At 41.8% G+C, this 20,781-nt stretch overlaps 1 protein-coding gene across 7 annotated transcripts in view; it reads right to left on the bottom strand.

Moving 5' to 3' along the window:
- Positions 1 to 20,781, bottom strand: part of APP (amyloid beta precursor protein) — a 189,633-nt gene that overhangs the window by 56,146 nt on the left and 112,706 nt on the right. For all 7 annotated transcript variants that reach the window (XM_078388947.1, XM_078388948.1, XM_078388949.1 and 4 more), the window contains exons 5-6: positions 19,749 to 19,942; positions 6,163 to 6,365 (exon numbers count right to left, since the gene is read on the bottom strand). In XM_078388947.1, coding sequence (XP_078245073.1) covers positions 6,163 to 6,365; positions 19,749 to 19,942 — 397 coding nt within the window. The remainder of the gene's footprint in view (positions 1 to 6,162; positions 6,366 to 19,748; positions 19,943 to 20,781) is intronic.

Here is a 20,781-nt window from a genome sequence, read left to right as displayed (position 1 = left end):
AATTTAAAATAGCATGAAAGCTGTTTTTGACACTGCCAAAATCAAGGAAGCAGCAGCAACAGTAACAATTCTTCTTAATACAAAACTTGGTGCAGGACCAAATGTGTCCTTAAAACCTGGTTTTCATGTTCTGTGTATGAGAGATAACCATATGCTGACAGAATATGTCTTTGAACAGCTGATAGTGTTTACGTAGGACAGATACCTCTGAATCCAAGACCTCTCAGATAAAAAAATCAATATGCTTGGATCAGAAATCAGCTGCACAGAAGTGTACATAACTGTAGCCCTTTACCAATAATGTTCCAAACAGGAAAAAAATAATATATGTGCACATTTCCTGTCTAAAGCAGCATAATACTAAATGACATTGCTTCATTACCTCCTTACCTGACATCAGTTTATTTAGATTTATGTTACACCGCTCCTTTTAAGTCGATTTGTCACCACTGTTGTGCTTGATATATGCAAGTGTTACAAGCTGAAACACATCCTCCTCACCCTATCACTACACGTTTCTAGGGAATAACCAAAACCATCTAAACGTTCTTGAACTAAAACTTCCAGAAGCCTTCACCACTAGCTGTGCTGGCCAGGATTTCTGGGAGTGGTAGTCCAAGAACATCTGGGGAACCGAGCTTGGGAAGCACTGATTTAAATTTATATTTGTGTGCAATGAACACAGAATTCTCATGTTGTTGTTGTTTAGTCGTTAAGTCATGTCCGACTCTTCGTGACCCCATGGACCAGACCACGGCAGGCCCTCTTGTCTTCCACTGCCTCCCGGAGTTGGGTCAAATTCGTATTGGTAGCTTCGGTGACACTGTCCATCCATCTCATCCTCTGTTGTCCCCTTCTCCACTTGCCTTCACACTTTCCCAACATCAGGGTCTTTTCCAGGGAGTCTTCTCTTCTCATGAGATGGCCAAAGTATTGGAGCCTCAACATCTGTACTTCCAGTGAGCAGAATTCTCATACCTGGCTTCAAATGTGGTATCCTTTTAATGTATTTCATGGCCGAACTGTAAACTGCCCAGAGTGGCCCTGGCAGCCAGTCAAACAAACAAACAAATAAAATGTTGACATAAAGTGCTGGGGTAGGAGCCTATTAAGGTGTCAGTACAGTAGACCACAACATGAGTGGTTTGAGAGTATTTTTGCTCATACAAAGAGATGTCCAGTATTTTTTTCAAGCAAAAGTGGTGCTACTACAGCAATGTCCCCACTTGCATAAAAGCACACTCGGGAACCTGATATTACTATGGCACTATTTCTTTTCACCAGCACTCCATAGGGCCATGGTCTCTATGTTTCACTAACTACTGTTCTGTTACAAGTTTGAAAAAGTTACTTTTTAAAAAAACTACAAGTTCCGGAATCCTCCATCCAGCATAGTCCATGCTTGGACCAAGTATTGGGTGCCCCACCCATTTTCGAGTTTTGTTTTTGTATGATATGCATGGAAGAATCAGATGATCTTCTCTGTTGCAAGTAAGGCATTTGCATTTGCAATATTTAGTTTTAACAATTTGTTAAATATTTAAAGGAGGATGTTCAAATAAATGGAGGCACCACTAAACGCTAGCACAGAATACAAGAAAAGGCAAGCAGAACTTTGTGAAGTCTCCTGTCTTTGTTGAATGGTTACTAACAGGGTTGCCAAGTGTTTACAAGACTGCTGTAAATACCGATAGCTTCCTTTAATAAAGTACAGTGGTGCCTCGCATAACGTTTTTAATTGGTTCAAAAAAAAAAACACCTTATGCGAAAAAAACTTTATGCGAAACACCATTTCCCATAGAGATGCATTGGAAACCGGTTAATCCGTTCCAATAGGCACGGATTGCCGTCCTTAAGCGAAAAAACCCATAGGAAACATCGTTAAACGATACAATGTATCCTCCATTGGAATGTATTGTAGCTGACTCAATAGGTTTCAATGGCTTTGCGAAGTCAATTTTTGCAAAATTAAGTGTGTCATAAAAGGGTCAAAATGGTTTTAAATGCTTGGATTAGCTTCTGCACCCTCTAAAACAGATGCAAAAGTTAATTTGGCTTTGATCTGACTTTTCGTTAATTAATGGTGAATTTTTTTCCCCCAACTTTTGACAGCTGTCAAAATCTGACAGCTCCATTATTTCCTATGGGGGAAGAAAAAATTCACAAAAAATTAATGAAGACTCAGCAACTGTTCTAAATTCTTGGGTTCGTTAGAGGACCCCCTAAGTTGTGTGCAAACCTGATTTGGCTTTGATCTGAACTTTCGTTAATTTTTTGTAAATTGTTTTCTCCCCCATAGGAAAGCATGGAGCTGTCAGATTTTGACAGGTCCATTGGTTCCTATGGGCCAAAAAACAAAAATTCACAAAAAATTAACGAAACGTCAGATCAAAGCCAAATCAGGTTTGCACATGACTTAAGGGGTCCTCTAACGAATCCAAGCATTTAGAACCGTTTTGGACCCTTCTAAGACACTTTTTAAATTGAAAACAAAAAAAACGTTAAGCGAAGCAGGGGACCTAAAACAAAAAACGTTAAGCGAAGCATGGTCCCAAAAACGCTATGCGAAAATCACCCATAGGGAAAAACGTTATACGAAGCACAATCTGCCTCTGAAAAAATAAACGTTAAGCGAAAAAAACGTTAAACGAAGCAAACGTTAAGCGAGGCACCACTGTACCTGACTGTTCTGTCTTCAAGCTGTTCTCTCATTAAAGTTTAAAAGTCTATTTGCTAGTTCTTATTAAAAGTAATTGGAAAATGAAGTTTCTTGGCAACAACAGGGAGGAAAAGGAAAAAAGAAAATTCAGCAAATGGATGTAAAGGAAGGAATTCTTCAGATTCTTGGCACTTCCCCTAGACCAGTGGCTCCCAACCTTGGGTCCAAAGATGTTCCTGGACTAAAGCTCTCAGAAGCCTTAATCAGTAGCTGTGCTGGCCAGGATTTCTGGGAGTTGTAGTCCAAGAACATCTGGGGACTCAAGGTTGGGAGCCACTGCTCTAGACATTCTAAAATGATACTCATTCCAGGTATCACATTCCATTTCATACTGAGATAACATGAAAGGTAATGAAGTACAGTAACAGTCAACATTGCATATTTTTTTTGGTAAAGACAGTACAGTGAGGATGCATCCATTGTTTCCAAAGATATGCTTCTGCTTTTCTACAGTCTTCCTACAACTTCTTGTCATTTCCTATTCCCTGAAAAGGCCACCATGCAGGTGACAACAGTTGTAGGACCCTATGACAGACAAAATATTAGCAGCTTAAACTAAGGTGCTATGTTTTTGTTACATGCCATCAAGTCACTTTCGCTTCTGATAAGGTACTATATATTCCAAACCAAAGAACCTGGGAGAACGAAATTCTAGTTAAATTACAGACCCCACAGGAAACATATGGCTTGGAAAACGTTGTTACAGCAACAGAGACCTGGGTTCCCTGGTGCTACTGAAAACATACAAAAGCATTAGATGTGCTTGTCACAACAGAAAATTGCCAGGATGTAAGCATGTATCAGTCTAAAAGGAAACCCCACAAACCTATTCTTTCCTCCTCCTTCTCTATCCTTGTTTTCCAGAAGTGGATTAGTTGTTTAAAATACACCTTTCACAAAGTAAATCTTGCCAATGGGCAAGAAATAACAGGCTTTCACCTGTCATTCTCTAGGTAGGATTGAAACTGTTATGTTCCTAGAGAATACAAGAATATTTATGTGGCTTTCTAGCAAGAACATTTTTGGCTTCTACTGATTAAATATAAATGGGGAGCTGAAATTACAGTAGATAAAAAATATACTCTGTGTAACCTTTCACTGCCTACTCTTCAGCTGAGCAGCAGGGGTTATGTAATGTCTGCTCGGGCCTTGCACTCTCCATAAAATCAGATTTTCAAGCTGAGTCGGAAGGTATACACCAAAGAGATCAAGTCCATCAACTACTGTGAATTTTGACTTGGGAACAATGGCTCCATTCCTTTTGGCTATCCATTCAGGTCAGCTGAGGAAGCCTTTTGGGATGCATTTGTTGGGGAAGCAGGGGGAAAAAAAACACCGTTGTGGCAAACAGTCCATGCAGGCATGGAACCCATTCATATGAATACATGGGCGATCACTTGAAGTCCTAGTTACAGGTGAGTAAACTGTCCTTCCTTGTAGTTCCATGTTTCTCACAAATGGGTTCTGCACCTGCATGGAGTCCATTCTGGAAACCTCCAGAGCTTTACCTCAAGCTCTGTCTTACCACACAAGTTTATTTGGACTTGCTTGATTTTCTAGCCTAGTTATAGTTCTTGTCATTTCCGGCAGGTCTTTGAGATGAGCCCTGCTGAAGCTTTTGCTGTATTTGATGTGAAACACTGGAATAGAGATCTAGTTAACCATCAAAATACAGAAATCCACAGACTATTCCATTAGCCACTGTGTTTTTTAAATGCACAGGGACATAAATAATAAGAAAATCTGTTTCAACTGTGGTCATCTTTTTCTTGTTTTGCCTTTTTCTATGAAAAGTACAAAAAGGTGTACTAGGACAGCAGTTATGAGCTTGACCTTGTGTGACTATCAAGAAGAGAAGGAAGGAAATTCAAACAGTATCTGTAAATCAATTGCCCTTACTGATCTCTGTAATTGGCCTGGTGCAGCTGTTATGCTGTTCAGCTCAAAAACACATTTAAGAGATCGTGAACGAGTTGCCATCGTTCATGCTCCTCTCTCTCCCCCCAATAAAATGTTATTCCTTTTCTTCCACTGCTAGAACAAACTATGACTTATCAATTTTTTCTATAACACTATTTATTTATTTATTTATTTATTTATTTATTTATTTATTTATTTATTTATTTATTTATTTATTTATTTATTTATTTATTTATTAACTTTATATCCCGCCTATTTAGACCATGTCTACTCTGAGCGGCTTACCATAGGAATATCACAGAACAATTAAAAACAACAATTTAAATCAGTAATATTAATATCATTCAAGATGGAAAAAATATAGACGAAAATTAAAATAGAAAAGTAAAGTTCAAGTATTGACAGGAGAGAAGGCCACTAACCTCAGTTGCTGCCAAAATGAACAAGGATTTGAATCTTGCCTGAAAACATTGCACAGTTGACAACTGAATGGCTGGCTGAATTATGTGCCAAAGGCAACTAACAATGCACAAGATAATGTGTACAGAACTGTCCAACTTAACATAATGAAGCAACTATCAAAACTACTAATGAATACAGTGGGGTCTTGACTTGAGAACTTAATCCGTATTGGAAGGCGGTTCTCAAGTCAAAAAGTCTGTAAGTCAAGTCTCCATTGACCTACAGTACATTGAAAACCGATTAATCCCGTAACGGGCCGTTTTTGTTCCATTTTGGTTTTTTTCTGGTCTGTAAGTCAAATCTCAGTCTGCAAGTCAAACCTAAATTTTGCGGCCAGAGAAGTCTGTAACTCAAAAAGTCTGTAAGTCAAGCCGTCTGTAAGTCAAGGGTCCACTGTACTATGGTTGGTATAGATGAAATTGTAAAACATGATTAAAGGCAATAAGGACAGGAGGGATGGCAACTGGAGCAGATATCTACTTCAAGAGACTGGCAACATTATGTCTGTGCTACATTTCTCAAATTTTCTAGGTTCTTTATCACTGTTGCCATAAAAAGTATTTTTCTCGTGTGACTGTTTTTAAAATACCTGGCTAGTGTTAAGTTTATATTTGTACCTTATACTTCCTTCTAGCTCATGAAAAATGAGAATATATATGTAATTCACTGCTGAAGGAAAAACTTACCTATTAAACCCGGAGTCTATTTTTGTTAAACTTACTCAGTCTTAATTTAAACTGATGATCTGGCAAGCACCACTCCATACCTTACTAAATTGTTTATTATACACTTGCTACTCTTTTAAAGTAAAGGTTCACAGTTATATTGAATCATAATTTATGCACACAGAAATGAGACTCTTCTGTAATTTGGACTGTCTGTAACCAGGAGTCGGAGATGGCATACACAAGAAAGAAAACATAGCATTTGTAAATCATGCTGAAAAATGGTAAGTGTGGCAATAAAATATTTTGCTGTTTGGAACATTTTTAATAGTAAAGGGCAAATGCACACTATGAAGATCATTCCTTGTACCTTACACACTATAAATAACATCTTACCTCGAACAACCTCTTCTACAGACTCTGTAGTAGTGGTGGTGGTTGTAGCGATACTGGTTGTTCTTTCAGTGGCTTCCTGAAACTGATCTTCTGTTTCTTCTTCAGCCTCATCACCATCTTCGTCATCGTCATCAGCATTTTCATCATCCACATCTGCAATGTCCTCTTCTTCTGTTAGCTGCTCTTCTGCTACCTTGTCATAACTGTAAGCAGAAACAAGACTTGGTTAACCCACTCTCAGTACAATCGTTAAGCTATTAACAGATTTTTTTTTACAGATGTCAACAAGGAAAACATGCTGCTGAAAGGGTACAAGGGAAACAGACTTCGCATGATGGAAGTGGACATAACTGTGAATAATACAGTATGTTTGTAGAGTTGAGAAGAGTTATTTTTCTAAACTACAAGTCACACAACACACCTCACCATACTGAGAACTAAAGCCCCAAAGTACAGTCTTCCTCATCTCCTGGTGTTCATCTCTATGATTTCTGTTGAAGAGTTGGGAAATATTTTGCACAATTTCACAATCAGTTGTGTTACATACAGCACTGATGTTACCTGTCTGTCATGGGTTTGGAGGGAAAGTTCCATCCTATGGGGAGTGGAAGGCGGGACATCAGGAGGAGGGGCTGTACTGTATAAATATGTGATGCCTGTGTGGTGAGAGAGGAGTGGATGCTGAGAGACACTGGGATGTGACGAAGCAGCAGCTGGGAAGAAGAAGCTGTTGTGGGAGTCTGTGTGTCAGACAGGGTACTACTGTGTGTCAGAGTACCAACCTGATAGGTTCAGGTGTCTGTTGGTTAGCCAGAACTGATAGGTTCAGGGTCTGTGCTTCAAGTTAAGGGTTCTGGGTGAACCAAACTGTGTGTATGTCTGAGTAAGAATAAGCCACGTTACTTTATCCTATTCACCTGATTGTTTATTTTTCCCTGTGTGTATTTAAAATAAACCTTATCCTTTTATTGTTTAAAAATCCATCCCTGGTCTGTGTGACTTCTTACAGGGAATGGTTGGTGGCAGCTTAGTGTAACTGTGTGACATATCCCAGTAGGTCTGGGTTTGTCACATTGATTGGTGTCCAGCGTGTGGGATACGACTGGTCCAGTTGTCCAGCGGTCCAGCAAAGCCTTGGCAAGTGTGCCCAGAGCAAGGGGGGTCTAGTCAGGGACAGTCTGAGGCGCGTAGGTAATCTTCTAGGTGTACCTCACGGGGAGGTGCGCTAGTAGAAGAACGTGCCAACTGGGGAGACTTAGATTAAGGTGCTCTGAGGCAGCCTAGTTTTGGCGGGAAAAAGCTGAGGCAAAACTGCGTAGTAACAGCGAGCTAGCTTGCCAGCTGAGAGGCCCAGCAGAGGGGGGTAGGCTCTGACTCGATACTGTTACAAGTTTAGTGCTGAAGAACAGCAGCAGTCTCTAGGGAGAGCTGGTTCTGAGGGAAGAAGGAAAAAAGTGGTCGTTTTATTTTGAGGCTTGACTTTTAAAGCAGCCTGTTCTGAGGGGGGATTATGCCCTTGACTCGAAGCCAGATGGCCGAAATGAGTGAAGTGAAAGACCCCCAGATTGACCAAGGTTCTGAGGATGAATTTGGCTCAGTGCAGGGTGACAGCACAGGAGAGCAGAACCCAGAACTCAGAAAAATGCTCCTAGCCCAACAGCATGAACTGAGGGTGAGGGAAATGGAGGAAAGGGAAAGAGAGAAACAGCGGCAATTTGAATTGGCATTGGAGAGAGAGAAAATGGCGTTTGAATTAAGAAAACTGGAACTGATGAACCAGAACAATAATAACAATAGGGATTCTGAGGGAGGCCAATTGTCTAAGGCTGACCTGAAGAAATTCCCTGTGTACCACAAGGGAGATTGTCCTGAGGTGTTCTTTTCCTTAGTGGAAAGAGCGTTTGTGGACTTCTCAGTGAGGGAAACTGAGAAGATGACCATCATGCGATCTTTAATCAGTGGTAGCTTGGCTGAGGTTTATGCCGAGATGCCTGAGGAACTGATGAAAGATTTTGCAGAGTTTAAAAAACTGGTGTTTGCCAGACATGGGATAAATGCGGAGCAGCTGAGACAAAGATTCAGGTCCCTCACAAAAAAACCAGAGCAAACTTTTACCCAAGTGGGGGCCCAATTGGTGAGGCTGCTTGAGAAATGGCTATCTCAGGAGGGGACAGAGACCTATGAGCAGCTTAAAGACTTGATAGCACTGGAACAGTTCTATTCAGTCCTGCATGGGGAATTGAAATTCCAGGTGAGGGAAAGGAAACCGAAATCTGTGGCAGCAGCCGCAGAGATCGCAGATTTTATTTCCCAAATAAGAAAGCCCTTGGGTGAGGGGAAATCTGTAGGTAAACCCAAAGAAACCTACAGCAAGTACTCTCAGGGACCAGGGAAAAGCCAGCAAGGGGGAGGGGCCCATGGTGAAGGGAAGCCCTCAGACATGAAACAAAGACCTCAGATTTTGGAGGGAAAACCAAAACAAGATGAGAGAGAATCAAAATACACCAGAAAATGTTATTTCTGTCAGGGAAAGGGTCATCTAATCTCAGAGTGTCAGAAATTAAAGCAGCTAAAAGGAATGGTGCCTCAGGAGTCTAGTGGAACCAAGCCAAAAGCTGTGTTCTGTGTCCAGAAAGAGCAAGGCTCAGTGTCACTGAGGGAGCCTGTTGCCATGGCTACTCAGTCTGGAACAGCTACCTCTGCTGATCAGGCTGAGGAAAATGGTCCTCTTGTGGAGGTAAAGCGCTGCTTGCTGATAAAAACAGATTCTCAGTTGTTTGAGACAGCAGGGGTGGACGTAGGAATACTTGACCGTCAGTATAGGGGGCTGCGGGACACTTGTTCCCAGGTAACCCTGTGCCATCCAGATATCATCCCTAGGGAGTTTATAATCCCAAATGAGAGCATGAAGGTGGCAGGGATTGAGGGGCAGGTAATCTCTCTGCCAGTAGCAGAGGTACCTGTCAACTTTCAAGGCTGGAGGGGAGATTGGCGGCTAGCGATTTCATCGACTCTGCCAGCAGCCGTGCTCGTGGGAAATGACCTGGCTGAACATGTGAAACGGGTGCTAGTGATTACACGCTCACAAGCCACCACAGGGACAGTTCAGGAGGGTAATGATGAGCCAGAGACGGAAGCAGAGGGGAGTTCAGAAGCTGTGGTGGAAACCTTAACCACAGACAGCAGATTTGGACAGGAACAAAAGGCAGACGCCACTCTCCAAAAGTGTTTTGAACAGGTGACTGACGCCCAGCTAACACCTGAAACCCCAGTGAGATTTCTGGAGAAAAAGGGGATTTTATATAGAGAAACCCTGAGGAATATCTCAAAAGGGGGAGATGGGATCAGAAATCAGCTGGTGGTACCTGAAAAGTATCGCCCCATGATCTTACAAAGGGGTCACTCTGACATGTCTGCTGCACACTTAGGGGTGAAAGGGCCCCTTGATTTGATCAAGCAAAATTGGGAGCAGATCACCCAGGATGACCCACAAGACGTTGTGACTTACATAGACACCTTGATGAATGACCTAAGGAGAAATCTAGAGCTGGCAGCAGAAAACCTGCAAGCTCAGAAGGTCAGACAGAAAACATGGTATGACCACAAAGCTAGAGAGAGGCACTTTGACCCAGGGGAGGAAGTGCTTTGGCTTAGGCCCTGCAGAGAGAATAAACTGCAGCTCAAATGGGCAGGACCATATAGGGTCATTTCCAAGATGTCAGACCTGAACTACCTAATAGAGCAGGAGGAGAACCAAGCAAGGAGGGTGGTTCATGTGAATGCCCTAAAACCCTACTACAGAGGGGAACAGAGGGTTTTATTCGCGATAAAAGCAGCTGAGAGTGAGGAAGCTGAATTACCCTTCTGGGAGGGTAGAGGGGAAGTAAAATACAACCCAGAGGAGGTAAAGATCAGTCCTGCACTCACCCAAGACCAGCAGCAAGAACTAAAAATGCTGCTCAGTAAATATCAACAGGTGTTTTCCAACAAGCCGGGGATAGTGAAGGGAGTGATGCATCGGATCCACACAGGGGATGCACCCCCGCAGGCAGTATCCCCATACCGAGTAACGGGACCCTATAGGGACAAGGTGCGGAAGGAGCTGGACGAGATGCTTAGGGAGAACATAATCGTCCCCTCTTCTAGTCCTTGGTCCTCTCCGATAGTCCTTGTGGACAAGCCTGATGGGAGCATTAGGTTTTGTGTTGATTACAGGAAATTAAACCGTGTAACCACTCCTGATGCCTACCCAATGCCCAGGCTAGACAACCTGATTGAAACCATAGGGGGTTGTCGGTTCATCTCATCATTGGACCTGGTAAAGGGATATTGGCAATTAAGAATTGATCCCAGGGATCAAGAAAAGACTGCCTTTTGCAGCCCTTTTGGTCTCTATGAGTTTCGAGTCCTGAGCTTTGGTCTCAGAAATGCACCAGCCACATTCCAAAGGCTGATGGACCAGACCTTGGCAGGGCTCAGTGACTTTACAGTGGCCTACATTGACGACATAGGGATCTTCAGTAATACCTGGGAAGATCACCTGATACACCTGGAGTTAGTGCTGCAGAGGTTAAGTGCAGCAGGGCTAACAGTAAAGGCCAGCAAGTGTCAGCTGGGTAGCCCGGAAATAAAATACTTGGGTCACATGGTAGGGGGAGGAGTGATAAAACCCCTGGAGGCCAAAATAGAAGCAGTTCGTGATTGGCCTAGACCCAACACCAAGAAAAAAGTCAAATCATTTCTTGGGTTGGTGGGCTACTACAGAAAGTTCATCCCGAGGTTTAGCGAGATTGCGGCTCCGCTGACCGATCTGACGAGGAAGACGGCTGATGACCGCATCCCGTGGACCAGCGACTGTGAGGCGGCGTTCCAGAGGTTGAAGGAGGCGTTAATCAACTATCCTGTCCTGCGTGCTCCAGACTTCGACCGGGAGTTCATCATCTACACCGATGCGTCTAACAGCGGGGTAGGAGCAGTTCTGTGCCAGGAAGATGAGAATGGTGACCAGCATCCAGTGTCCTACCTGAGTAGGAAACTTCAAAAAGGTGAGAGACATTTGGCAACCGTGGAGAAGGAGTGTTTGGCCATAGTCTACGCGATCCAGAAGGCCAAGCCTTACATCTGGGGAAGACATTTTATTCTGTGTACTGACCATTCACCATTGCAATGGTTAAAGACAATGAAAACCCACAATAGCAAACTTATGAGGTGGGCTTTAAACCTACAGGACTATGACTTTGAAGTGAAGGTGGTCAGAGGGTCAGTGAACTGTGTTGCTGACGCCTTATCAAGAAGACCTGAAGATTGAAGACGGCGAAAGAACATGGACTATGTGTATATAATGAGAACAAAAAGTTAAAATGTACCTGGTTTTGAATTTGGTTTGTATGAATAAAGGTAAATTGATGTAATGTATATGGTAAATGTTTAAAATGCCTATTTGCTATGGTTTAACTTAGAGTGTAAGGATAAGTAAGTATTATATGGTATGTATAACTGGTTTTGTGTATTTTAATCCAGGTTGTTTTTTTGGTGAAAAGCACCTTAGCTTTCCCCCTACAAAACAACTTATAAAGAGGGGAGGTGTTACATACAGCACTGATGTTACCTGTCTGTCATGGGTTTGGAGGGAAAGTTCCATCCTATGGGGAGTGGAAGGCGGGACATCAGGAGGAGGGGCTGTACTGTATAAATATGTGATGCCTGTGTGGTGAGAGAGGAGTGGATGCTGAGAGACACTGGGATGTGACGAAGCAGCAGCTGGGAAGAAGAAGCTGTTGTGGGAGTCTGTGTGTCAGACAGGGTACTACTGTGTGTCAGAGTACCAACCTGATAGGTTCAGGTGTCTGTTGGTTAGCCAGAACTGATAGGTTCAGGGTCTGTGCTTCAAGTTAAGGGTTCTGGGTGAACCAAACTGTGTGTATGTCTGAGTAAGAATAAGCCACGTTACTTTATCCTATTCACCTGATTGTTTATTTTTCCCTGTGTGTATTTAAAATAAACCTTATCCTTTTATTGTTTAAAAATCCATCCCTGGTCTGTGTGACTTCTTACAGGGAATGGTTGGTGGCAGCTTAGTGTAACTGTGTGACATATCCCAGTAGGTCTGGGTTTGTCACAAGTTGTACAAACAAACTTCCAATGCAGACTGCTTGGATGTAACTCCTTGTGAACACGTGTAACTTTATGCTAAACTAGGTGCAAAAATCATTTCAGCCACAGTAAAATCTAAACAACATTGTATAAGTACAACATTGTCTTTAAAGAATATATGCAATGGTGCAGGTGGCCAGACAGAAAGTCCTAAAAGGAGATGATGCATTAACAGTTACTTGAAGATTTAAATCCCATTGAGTTTAGGACACAACTCTTTAGGATTATTTAGAACAAGCTCAATTGGTAAGGAACTTCTCAGTGGCTGCTTCCACGGTTTGGAATGCACTGCCTCAAGAAGCTAGATTGGCTCCCTTCCCTCTTGTCCTGCCATCAAAGATCCTTCTTTTCGGACAGGCAGACAGAGAAGTGCCTAGGAAATGCTCTATTTTTGAACATAGATACAGTATTTCAAAATTATTTTTAATATTGACCAATGTTTGTGTCTTAATATATAGTTTTATAATCTTATTATTGTATTCGCAAAGGCTTTCATGGCCAGGATCTAATGGTTGTTGTAGGTTTTTCGGGCTCTTTGGCCGTGTTCTGAAGGTTGTTCTTCCTGACATTTCGCCAGTCTCTGTGGCCGGCATCTTCAGAGGACAGTACTCCAAGTATCCCCCATCTTGTAACTGCGTACAAGTGGTGCCTTGCTAGACAGTTACCCCACATGACAGTTTTCTAGCTAGACATTGACTTTGCGATCGCTATAGCGATTCACAAAACAGTGATTCCTATGGGGGAATTTCGCTGGACAATGTTTGGTCCCTGCTCCGCAAACCAATTTTCGCTAGACAACGATTTGGAGAGCTCCCTCCGCGCTCGCAAAATGGGTTTTTTTGGGACCTAAGCTTCGCAGGACGGCTATTTAAACAGCTGATCAGCGATTCGCAAAGCGGCTTTCCTATGGCCAATCTTCGCTAGACAATGACGATTCTTCCCCATTGGAACGCATTAAACAGGTTTCAATGCATTCCAATAGGGAAATGCTTTTCGCTAGACAATGATTTCGCTAAACAGCGATTTCAATGGAAGGGATTATTATCGTCTAGCGAGGCACCACTGTATTTGGTGTAGAACTTTGTACTTATTCCTGTTAAATTTCATTCTGTTTTCAGTCCAGTGCTGAGATCTTTTTGAATTTTTTTTGTCTTCCAGAGTATCTAGCTATTCTACCCAATTTTGTGTCGATCACAAATTTGATTTGTTGTAGGTCACCAGATCATAACATTTAATCACTTCCCAATGCAGGTGGCAATAGCCTCTCTTATCTCCTAAATCTTGCTTAGAGGTAGCTTTGAAATTCTTGGAAAGCAAGATGAAGTGATGGTTTGAGAACAAGATAGAAAGTGAGGCGTGAAAGCTACATTGTGCCAGCTTGGGCTTTCCCCCAGTGTGCATGACCCCATTTCCCACAATTGGGTTGCAAAATGTCAATAACTGATTAGAGTTGTAAAAATAAAGGCTTACTCAGCAGGTTGTATAACATTGTGAGGGGCAATACACAGCTCTCCAGATAATGTTGGCTTGCACTATTCATTGTTTTTGCTGACTAGGACTGTGGGGAGTTGAACTGCAGCAACATTTGGAACGCTGGGCATGGCCAATCCCCTATATTCCTTTCCTTTCTATATCTCAGAAAGAAATTCTGGACAATTTACCATTTGGGCAGGACTGAACCCAGATCTTGCAGAATTAAGTGCAGCAGTTAAGAAAGCATTGTTCTAGGTCAGACATGAATATGTTTGTATAGTAGAGCCATGCGAGTACCCAGCACAGTTTCACTAATCTGGAGGCAGGTTTAATTATCAGAGGTGAAAAAGTTATGTGTGAGTTCAAAGTCACAGAGGTTATTGATTTTGTGGGCTTCTTGTTTTGGTGTTTATGATAACCTGTAGTCCATCTCTGTGTGAGATGTTAAGTGTAGAGTGCCTCTACATCCATTGTGGCTAGGATGGTGTTGTCAGGAAGGCTGTGTGTGAAATGAAGTTTTTTTTAGGAAGTCCATGGTATATTTTACATAGCTAGGTGCATTGGTAGAGTCCTAAGTATCCAGATACCCCAACAATGATGGTGCTGATGCTTGATACAATAGCTCTACTGGCGCTTCCTGGTTGTATATTTTTGGTAGTAGGTAGAAGGTGGCTAGCTGTGGTGTGTTAAATGAGGATTTGTTCAGGTACGTTTCCAGAAGGTTTTCATAAGGTTTTGTAATTCTTTTTGATAGTTGGTGGTCAGATCTGTGGTTAGGAACTGGTAAAATTTTGTGTTGGACAACTTGATTTGACCATGACAACCACAGTGTCGCCTTTATCTGCCTCTTTGTTGACTATATTAGGATTGTTTCTGAGGCTGTGCATAGTGAGGTAGCATGTTAAATCATGTTGATGATCTCAGCCCGAGTGTGGTGATGAATGCACTCAATGTAAAAGTCCAGTTCTAACACAAGACAGAATCTCAAAACACATTTCAGCTTTTTAAAAGATCTAGAATCAAGTTAGCCATACTACATTTTCAGAAAACATCCAGGAAGAACAGCAGAGTGATCTGGATGGCACTTTCTCCTACAAATGACTATGCTACAGTGCTCAGCTGGAGGAGAGTAAAACATGCCAAAAGAATAAGTTTCCAGGAAGAGTGGACACTGCTTCTCCATTCACACACTGCTCCTTTACCTCAGAACATTGTTTCAGTTAATATTACCTCCATACAGTCTTTCAGCACCAGATACTTGAATCCCCTTCCACCCCCACCCCCAATCCTTTCTAAAGCCAGCGCTCTAGGAAACAAAGGAAAATGGATCACACACACCCCATACAGAAGACGAAACAGTTTTGTTGCTGTAGGTCAGACCCCAGCTGGAAACAAGATGACCAGCACTGCATCACTACACCTTTTCTCTTTCACTACGAATCTCCGGCAGTTTTTGTTTACACATGGACTGATTGCTGTGCACTTGGCAATTATACAGCATAACACCAATTAACTATTTTCATATATATTTCTGGGAAAGACCCTGCATCTGACATTGTAACACTGCAATAACCTGGTAATCTACAATAAAGTTTATTACTAAATTATGATATACCATGCCAACAAACAAAGCTGCATTTTTTTGGTTTCCCTCATATTGACTTGGAAGCAAGCAACAGTAACCACGTATAATTCATTTTGTGCTCTATGAAATTACCAGTATAGGTGTATAAATGGATTAGGCCAGATTCTCAATCACAGCCTGGCATGTCTCATAATCTAATTAAGTTATCAGAATGTCAACCCCTCTACTGAAAATGGTATGGAAATGAAGGAAAGAAGAAATGGCTCATTCACTAGCTAGCTTGCACCATAATGAGCAACCCCTCCAGTGCTTAAAATTTCTTGCATCAGGAACACCTCTGAACAGCACTAGCACTTCTTCCTCCCCTCCATTTTCTCCAAACCAGAATTAAAGGTAAAGATTTGGGAAATGGAAATGATGTTTAGTCCGCAACTTCCTAAGGCTGAACACAGGCTTGCAATTGCTCTTCTCTTTCTGTTTCCTAACCAGAGAGCACGTACATGTGTACAGGAGACAGACCATAAGCAAAAGCAGATGGTCAACCCACTGGATTTCCATTCCAACTAATTCTTCTCCTAAAGAAAATAAGACAGAAAGAGAAAAATGGAAGTATGGTCAGCTGCATTTGCCTAGCTAAGCAAAACACCATGAAGCTGGGGAACTTTAGGTTCTGTCATTTTGCTCACACAGCTAAGCAGAGAAGACAGAAAGAAAATAGTATGTGTTTCTAAGTTGGTTAGAGGGACCACAGGCCATCCCTGCTATTTTCATTTAAATCACATATTAGCATTACATGTTTAAATACAATCTCTCTTCTCCTCCCCCCCACCCCTCAACATGGCTGCAAGGAAGAGATGAGAAACTTCTATTCTCAACTTTGAACTAACTGCAATTTCTAACTCTGTGAATCAGAATAAACCAGGACAACCATCAACCATCTTGGCATCTTGAAATAAACCACAGTTTGTCTCAGCTCGAATGAAGTAACAAGCTAGTTACAACTGGAAATGGAGTCTTCTTGTGTCTTTCCCTGTAGCAAAAACAAAGAAAGGCAGCATGACCCCAGGGCTCATCCGTGCAGAGGTAAAGTGTGGTTTTAAGCCAGTGATGCCATTCTTTGCTTATTTCATTCTTGTTGATGAAAAATGGAAAAAAAAATCAGAGATTTTCTGTTTGCTGGGTAAGATGAAAATTCATTTTTTGCACTTCAGCAATTTTGGTGACAAATTGGCAGAAATGCTTCTTTATGCAAAAAAGATGTTTGTGGTTTTTTTTTTTTGCTCAACATCTTATTGACATTTATGCATGGGCCAGATAAATTGTAAATGCTCTCCCAGCTAAGTGACTAAGTAGGAGTTGAACAGGTCTATTGTTTGACTGAGTGCACAGCCCTTGTCCTGGCACCTTCTCGGTTAGCTATGACAACTTCTGTGATTCTTCTTGTGCATGAATAAAATATCTAATAGGATTTTTGACCCTTGCATTTTACCCAGAAGAACTTGTATATTTTTGTGTGAAAAACACAAGTCATTTTAATACATTTTTGGAAGAAAATACAGGTCTCTTGCACAAAAGAACACAGACCCTCTCCCCAAATCTTTGACTAATAATGGCAGCAAAAATGGACAGTGGCTGACCTCTTTTTTCACCAAGGCATCTCAATGTGTCAAGTTAACCTGGTTTCCAATCTGCAAGTATTCATATTCAATGCACTGTATTCTCGAAGGCTTTCACAGCTGAGATCCGATGGTTGTTGTGAGTTTTTTGGGCTGTTTGGCCATGTTCTTAAGGTTTTTGTTCCTTAAGGGTTTTGTTCCTCTGAGCACAGACAGAGTTCTGACTCCTGTCCTCTGAAAATGCTGGCCACAGAGACTGGCAAAATGTTAGGAACAAAAAACTTAAGACCACTGCCAAATAGACCGGAAAACCCACAACTATTCAATGCATCCTTAGTTTAGGTGTTACCCTTGAACATGGATATCTAGCCCCAATGCATTAAGTATCATTTTCTTCATGCATTCACCATTTCTCCCCAGATGTTATGAGAACTATAACTTCTTCATTCTTTTGACACTTCCAGGAAAGTCTCCCAGGTTTCACTATTTCAGGGTGAGACACATTTTCTTATTAGGCTATGACTTATAAGTTGACTTATAAGTCGAGTGGTGCCTCGACTTACAACCGCCCTGACATATGACCGTTTTGAGTTGCAACCAGTTCCAGCTGCAAAATTTTGCTTTGACTTGCGGCCAGAGCTTCGAGTTACAAACAAAAGACGCAGGGAAAAAAGGCGGGGAATTCAAATTAGAGTACTAACTGTTGGTTGGCGAAGAGCTTCTTTGTAGCTCTTTCGCCCCAATGGTTAGAGAGTGTGCGTGGGAGCAAAGTTCAGACTGCCTAGTGCTGCTCCTGAGTAAATATATTTACTTTGTTTTGCAGGCTGGGTTTGGGGAGGGGGTTATGTTTTTGTACTGTGATGTTTTTTGGTGTTGCTTTTTCCAGCCCCATTGTGTTCTGATGCGGCTTGCTGTTTTTTTTTTAATGCTGGAATGGTTTAATTGCGTTCCAATGCATTCCTATGGGAAATGGTGCTTCGACTTATGACCATTTCAAGTTACGCCCATCTTCTGGAACACATTATGGTCGTAAGTCGAGGCACCACTGTATTTGAAAAGTTTAACCACTAGTTCAGAGACAACTTTCTCTATCATGAAAAGCCAACTCTGTCATCTTACTCTGTACATACTGATACCCATTTACATTTTAGTCTATGATCTCAACACATACTAATCTCTTCAATGCTCAGTTTGGACCTTGACGTACTTCACTGTACTGGATGGGCTACTGAATGTTCTGTACCGACACCCCGCAAAAGAATGAAAAATACTACACAGACACTATTACATACATTCTTTATCACTGATATCTACTGTTATAATAAACAGAATAAAGTACAGTGGTGCCCCGTATAGCTAGGTTAATCCGTTCCAGATTAACCTTCGCTATGCGAAAACATCGCTGTACGGGGCAGGAAAAGCCTATTGGAACGCATTAAACTTAGTTTAATGTGTTCCAATAGGCGCCCAAACTTACCCCTCCAGTGATGTTTTCGCGGTCCGGTGGCCATTTTGGAGCCGCCGATCAGCTGATCGGCGGCTCCAAAATGGCCGCCGGATGACCCGAAATGGCCCCCGTCAGTGTTTTCGCGCCCTCCCCTTGCTTACCGAGGGCCATTTCGGGTCATCCATTAAAATGGCCGCCGGATGCCCCAATCGTCGCAAAGCGAGTGCGGTGATTGGGGCAGCTCCGTATAGCGATCCCCAAAAAGGGATCGCTATACGGATTCTTCGTTGTACGGTGCGCTCGTTAAGCGAGGCACCACTGTATTTTTGTTTCAGATATCATAGTGAAGCTTCAAAATATTTTAGCTTTATTAACATTCAACTCTTCCCTAGAAAAAGATGTATGAAATACTTACTTTCTAATCCAGGGCAGTTAAAGGCCACCTCATAAATTGCATGTGGGCCCTAGCATCCTTCAAAAGTCCCCTTGCGCCCTTTAGAGCATGTAAGAGGCAATTTTGCCATGTTCTTCCCCAACACCTGTCCCATAACTTTTATAATTTTAAAGTAAAAGGTTTGACCACTAGAATATGGAAGTGGGCTGTTTCAGTTAAAAGGAAAATATACGGGCCTGGAGTGTAGGTGCAACTCCTCGGACAGCCATGGGTGGATGTCTGCAGCCATCAGACATTCTGAGGATCACACCTACTTTGAATCATTCTACCCTACTCCTTAAAACTAGATTTTTGTACTATTTTAAAGCCAAAATATTATAGTGATATCCACAGTTAGACTGTTTGATTTAGGATATTTTCTTAAGCCCCCCCAAAAAGAAATATAATTTAGTCTCAGAGAACCAAATGCACTGCAACTGCAAGAGATCTATTTTGATTTTTCATTGCATCTCCTTGCTAGTTAAGCTTTGTTTCATACAAGATACCAACACTGGTTCGAATCTCTTCATGACAATCAGATTATGAACTTCTTATAAATATTCCAAGAAAGAATCTTTGTTAACATCCTTAACTAAAAAAAGAAAAACCACACAGTATCCAGTTCAACCCATGAGATATGGAAAAGGTGTCTCTTTTAGAACATACAGTAAGTAATAAACAGGACTTTCTCTACAATTCCCATTGGTTTTTACTTCCAAGTACGCCTACTCTTGAATGCATTACCTGTATCTCTCACAGTACTGACAAGTGTTTAGACAGAGATGCTGAGAATCCTCTAGCTAAGATTCATAGTACCCTTTTACTTTTCACCCAAAGCCCTAATAAACTATTAGATGATGGAAGAAGCTGCAGTCTTACCTGCCATCTGCATAGTCTGCATCTGCGCCACCCCACCAAACATCAGAGTCATCTTCTTCTGCCTCAGCAGAGTCAACAATATCACTCTCATCAGCGACTGGACAGCAAACGAATTCCACACCACGGAACTTGTCAATTCCACAAGGTAAAAGCATACCATAGTCATGTAGATTCATACTCTTTTCACTACAGGACTGAGAGGAAGAGAGAGGGAGAGAGGAAGAAAGTATTAATAAATATCCTGCTTAGCAGGATAAGCTACAAATTAAACCCCAGAGCAGCCACACAGAGGCCTTGGACATATTTTATGCATTGTGCTGATATGGAAAGCTCTCTAAACATAAACTTATTCTGGCTAATAGACTTAAAAATATTATGAGTGGGCTTAGAAATAAAATAAACAATGACTCGATGGGACTTTGTAACTCCTGCTGCCAGAATAGGTACACAACAGATGCGGAGAGACCTAGCAGGAAACATAATTGACTCCGACTCCTCCTTGTTCACCTCTCTCCACTTGGGTGACAAAAACAACAAAAAGAAAAGGAAGTGTGTGTCTTTGTGTGCACACATTTACACACATTTTCCCAGGATGGTACAGTTAGACAATATATAATTTTCAGAACTCAGTGCCCAAAGGTCTTAAAATCGCACCAATCTTGGAGAGGGAGAATTAAAAAAAACAACAACGGGGATTTTCATGACAGACACATTAGCAGCCACAGTTAAACTTTGTAATGGTGCCCTAAAATTCTTTTTTTACATGGGTGAAAAATTGTGCTCTTTTTGTTAGCACAAAAAATGCAATGGGGAACAGGCAAGATAAGGAAGTTGCAAAGAGCACAGCAACAGATTTATTTCTTTATTTTTGATGCAACACACTATTAGTTGGAATTATCCTATCCAAATATTCATATTATTAGTTCAGTAATATTAACAACAATCTCAGAACTGCAGAGCTGGAAGGGACTGTATTGATCATTGAGTCCAGCCCCTGTCAAGGAGGCACAGTGGGGAATCAAACTCTCAACCT

Source organism: Pogona vitticeps, chromosome 3 (genome assembly GCF_051106095.1).
Source record: "Pogona vitticeps strain Pit_001003342236 chromosome 3, PviZW2.1, whole genome shotgun sequence".
Classification (NCBI taxonomy): Eukaryota; Metazoa; Chordata; class Lepidosauria; order Squamata; family Agamidae; genus Pogona; species Pogona vitticeps.
Note: the sequence above shows the minus strand (reverse complement) of the source record. Positions and strands in the feature narration are given on the sequence as shown.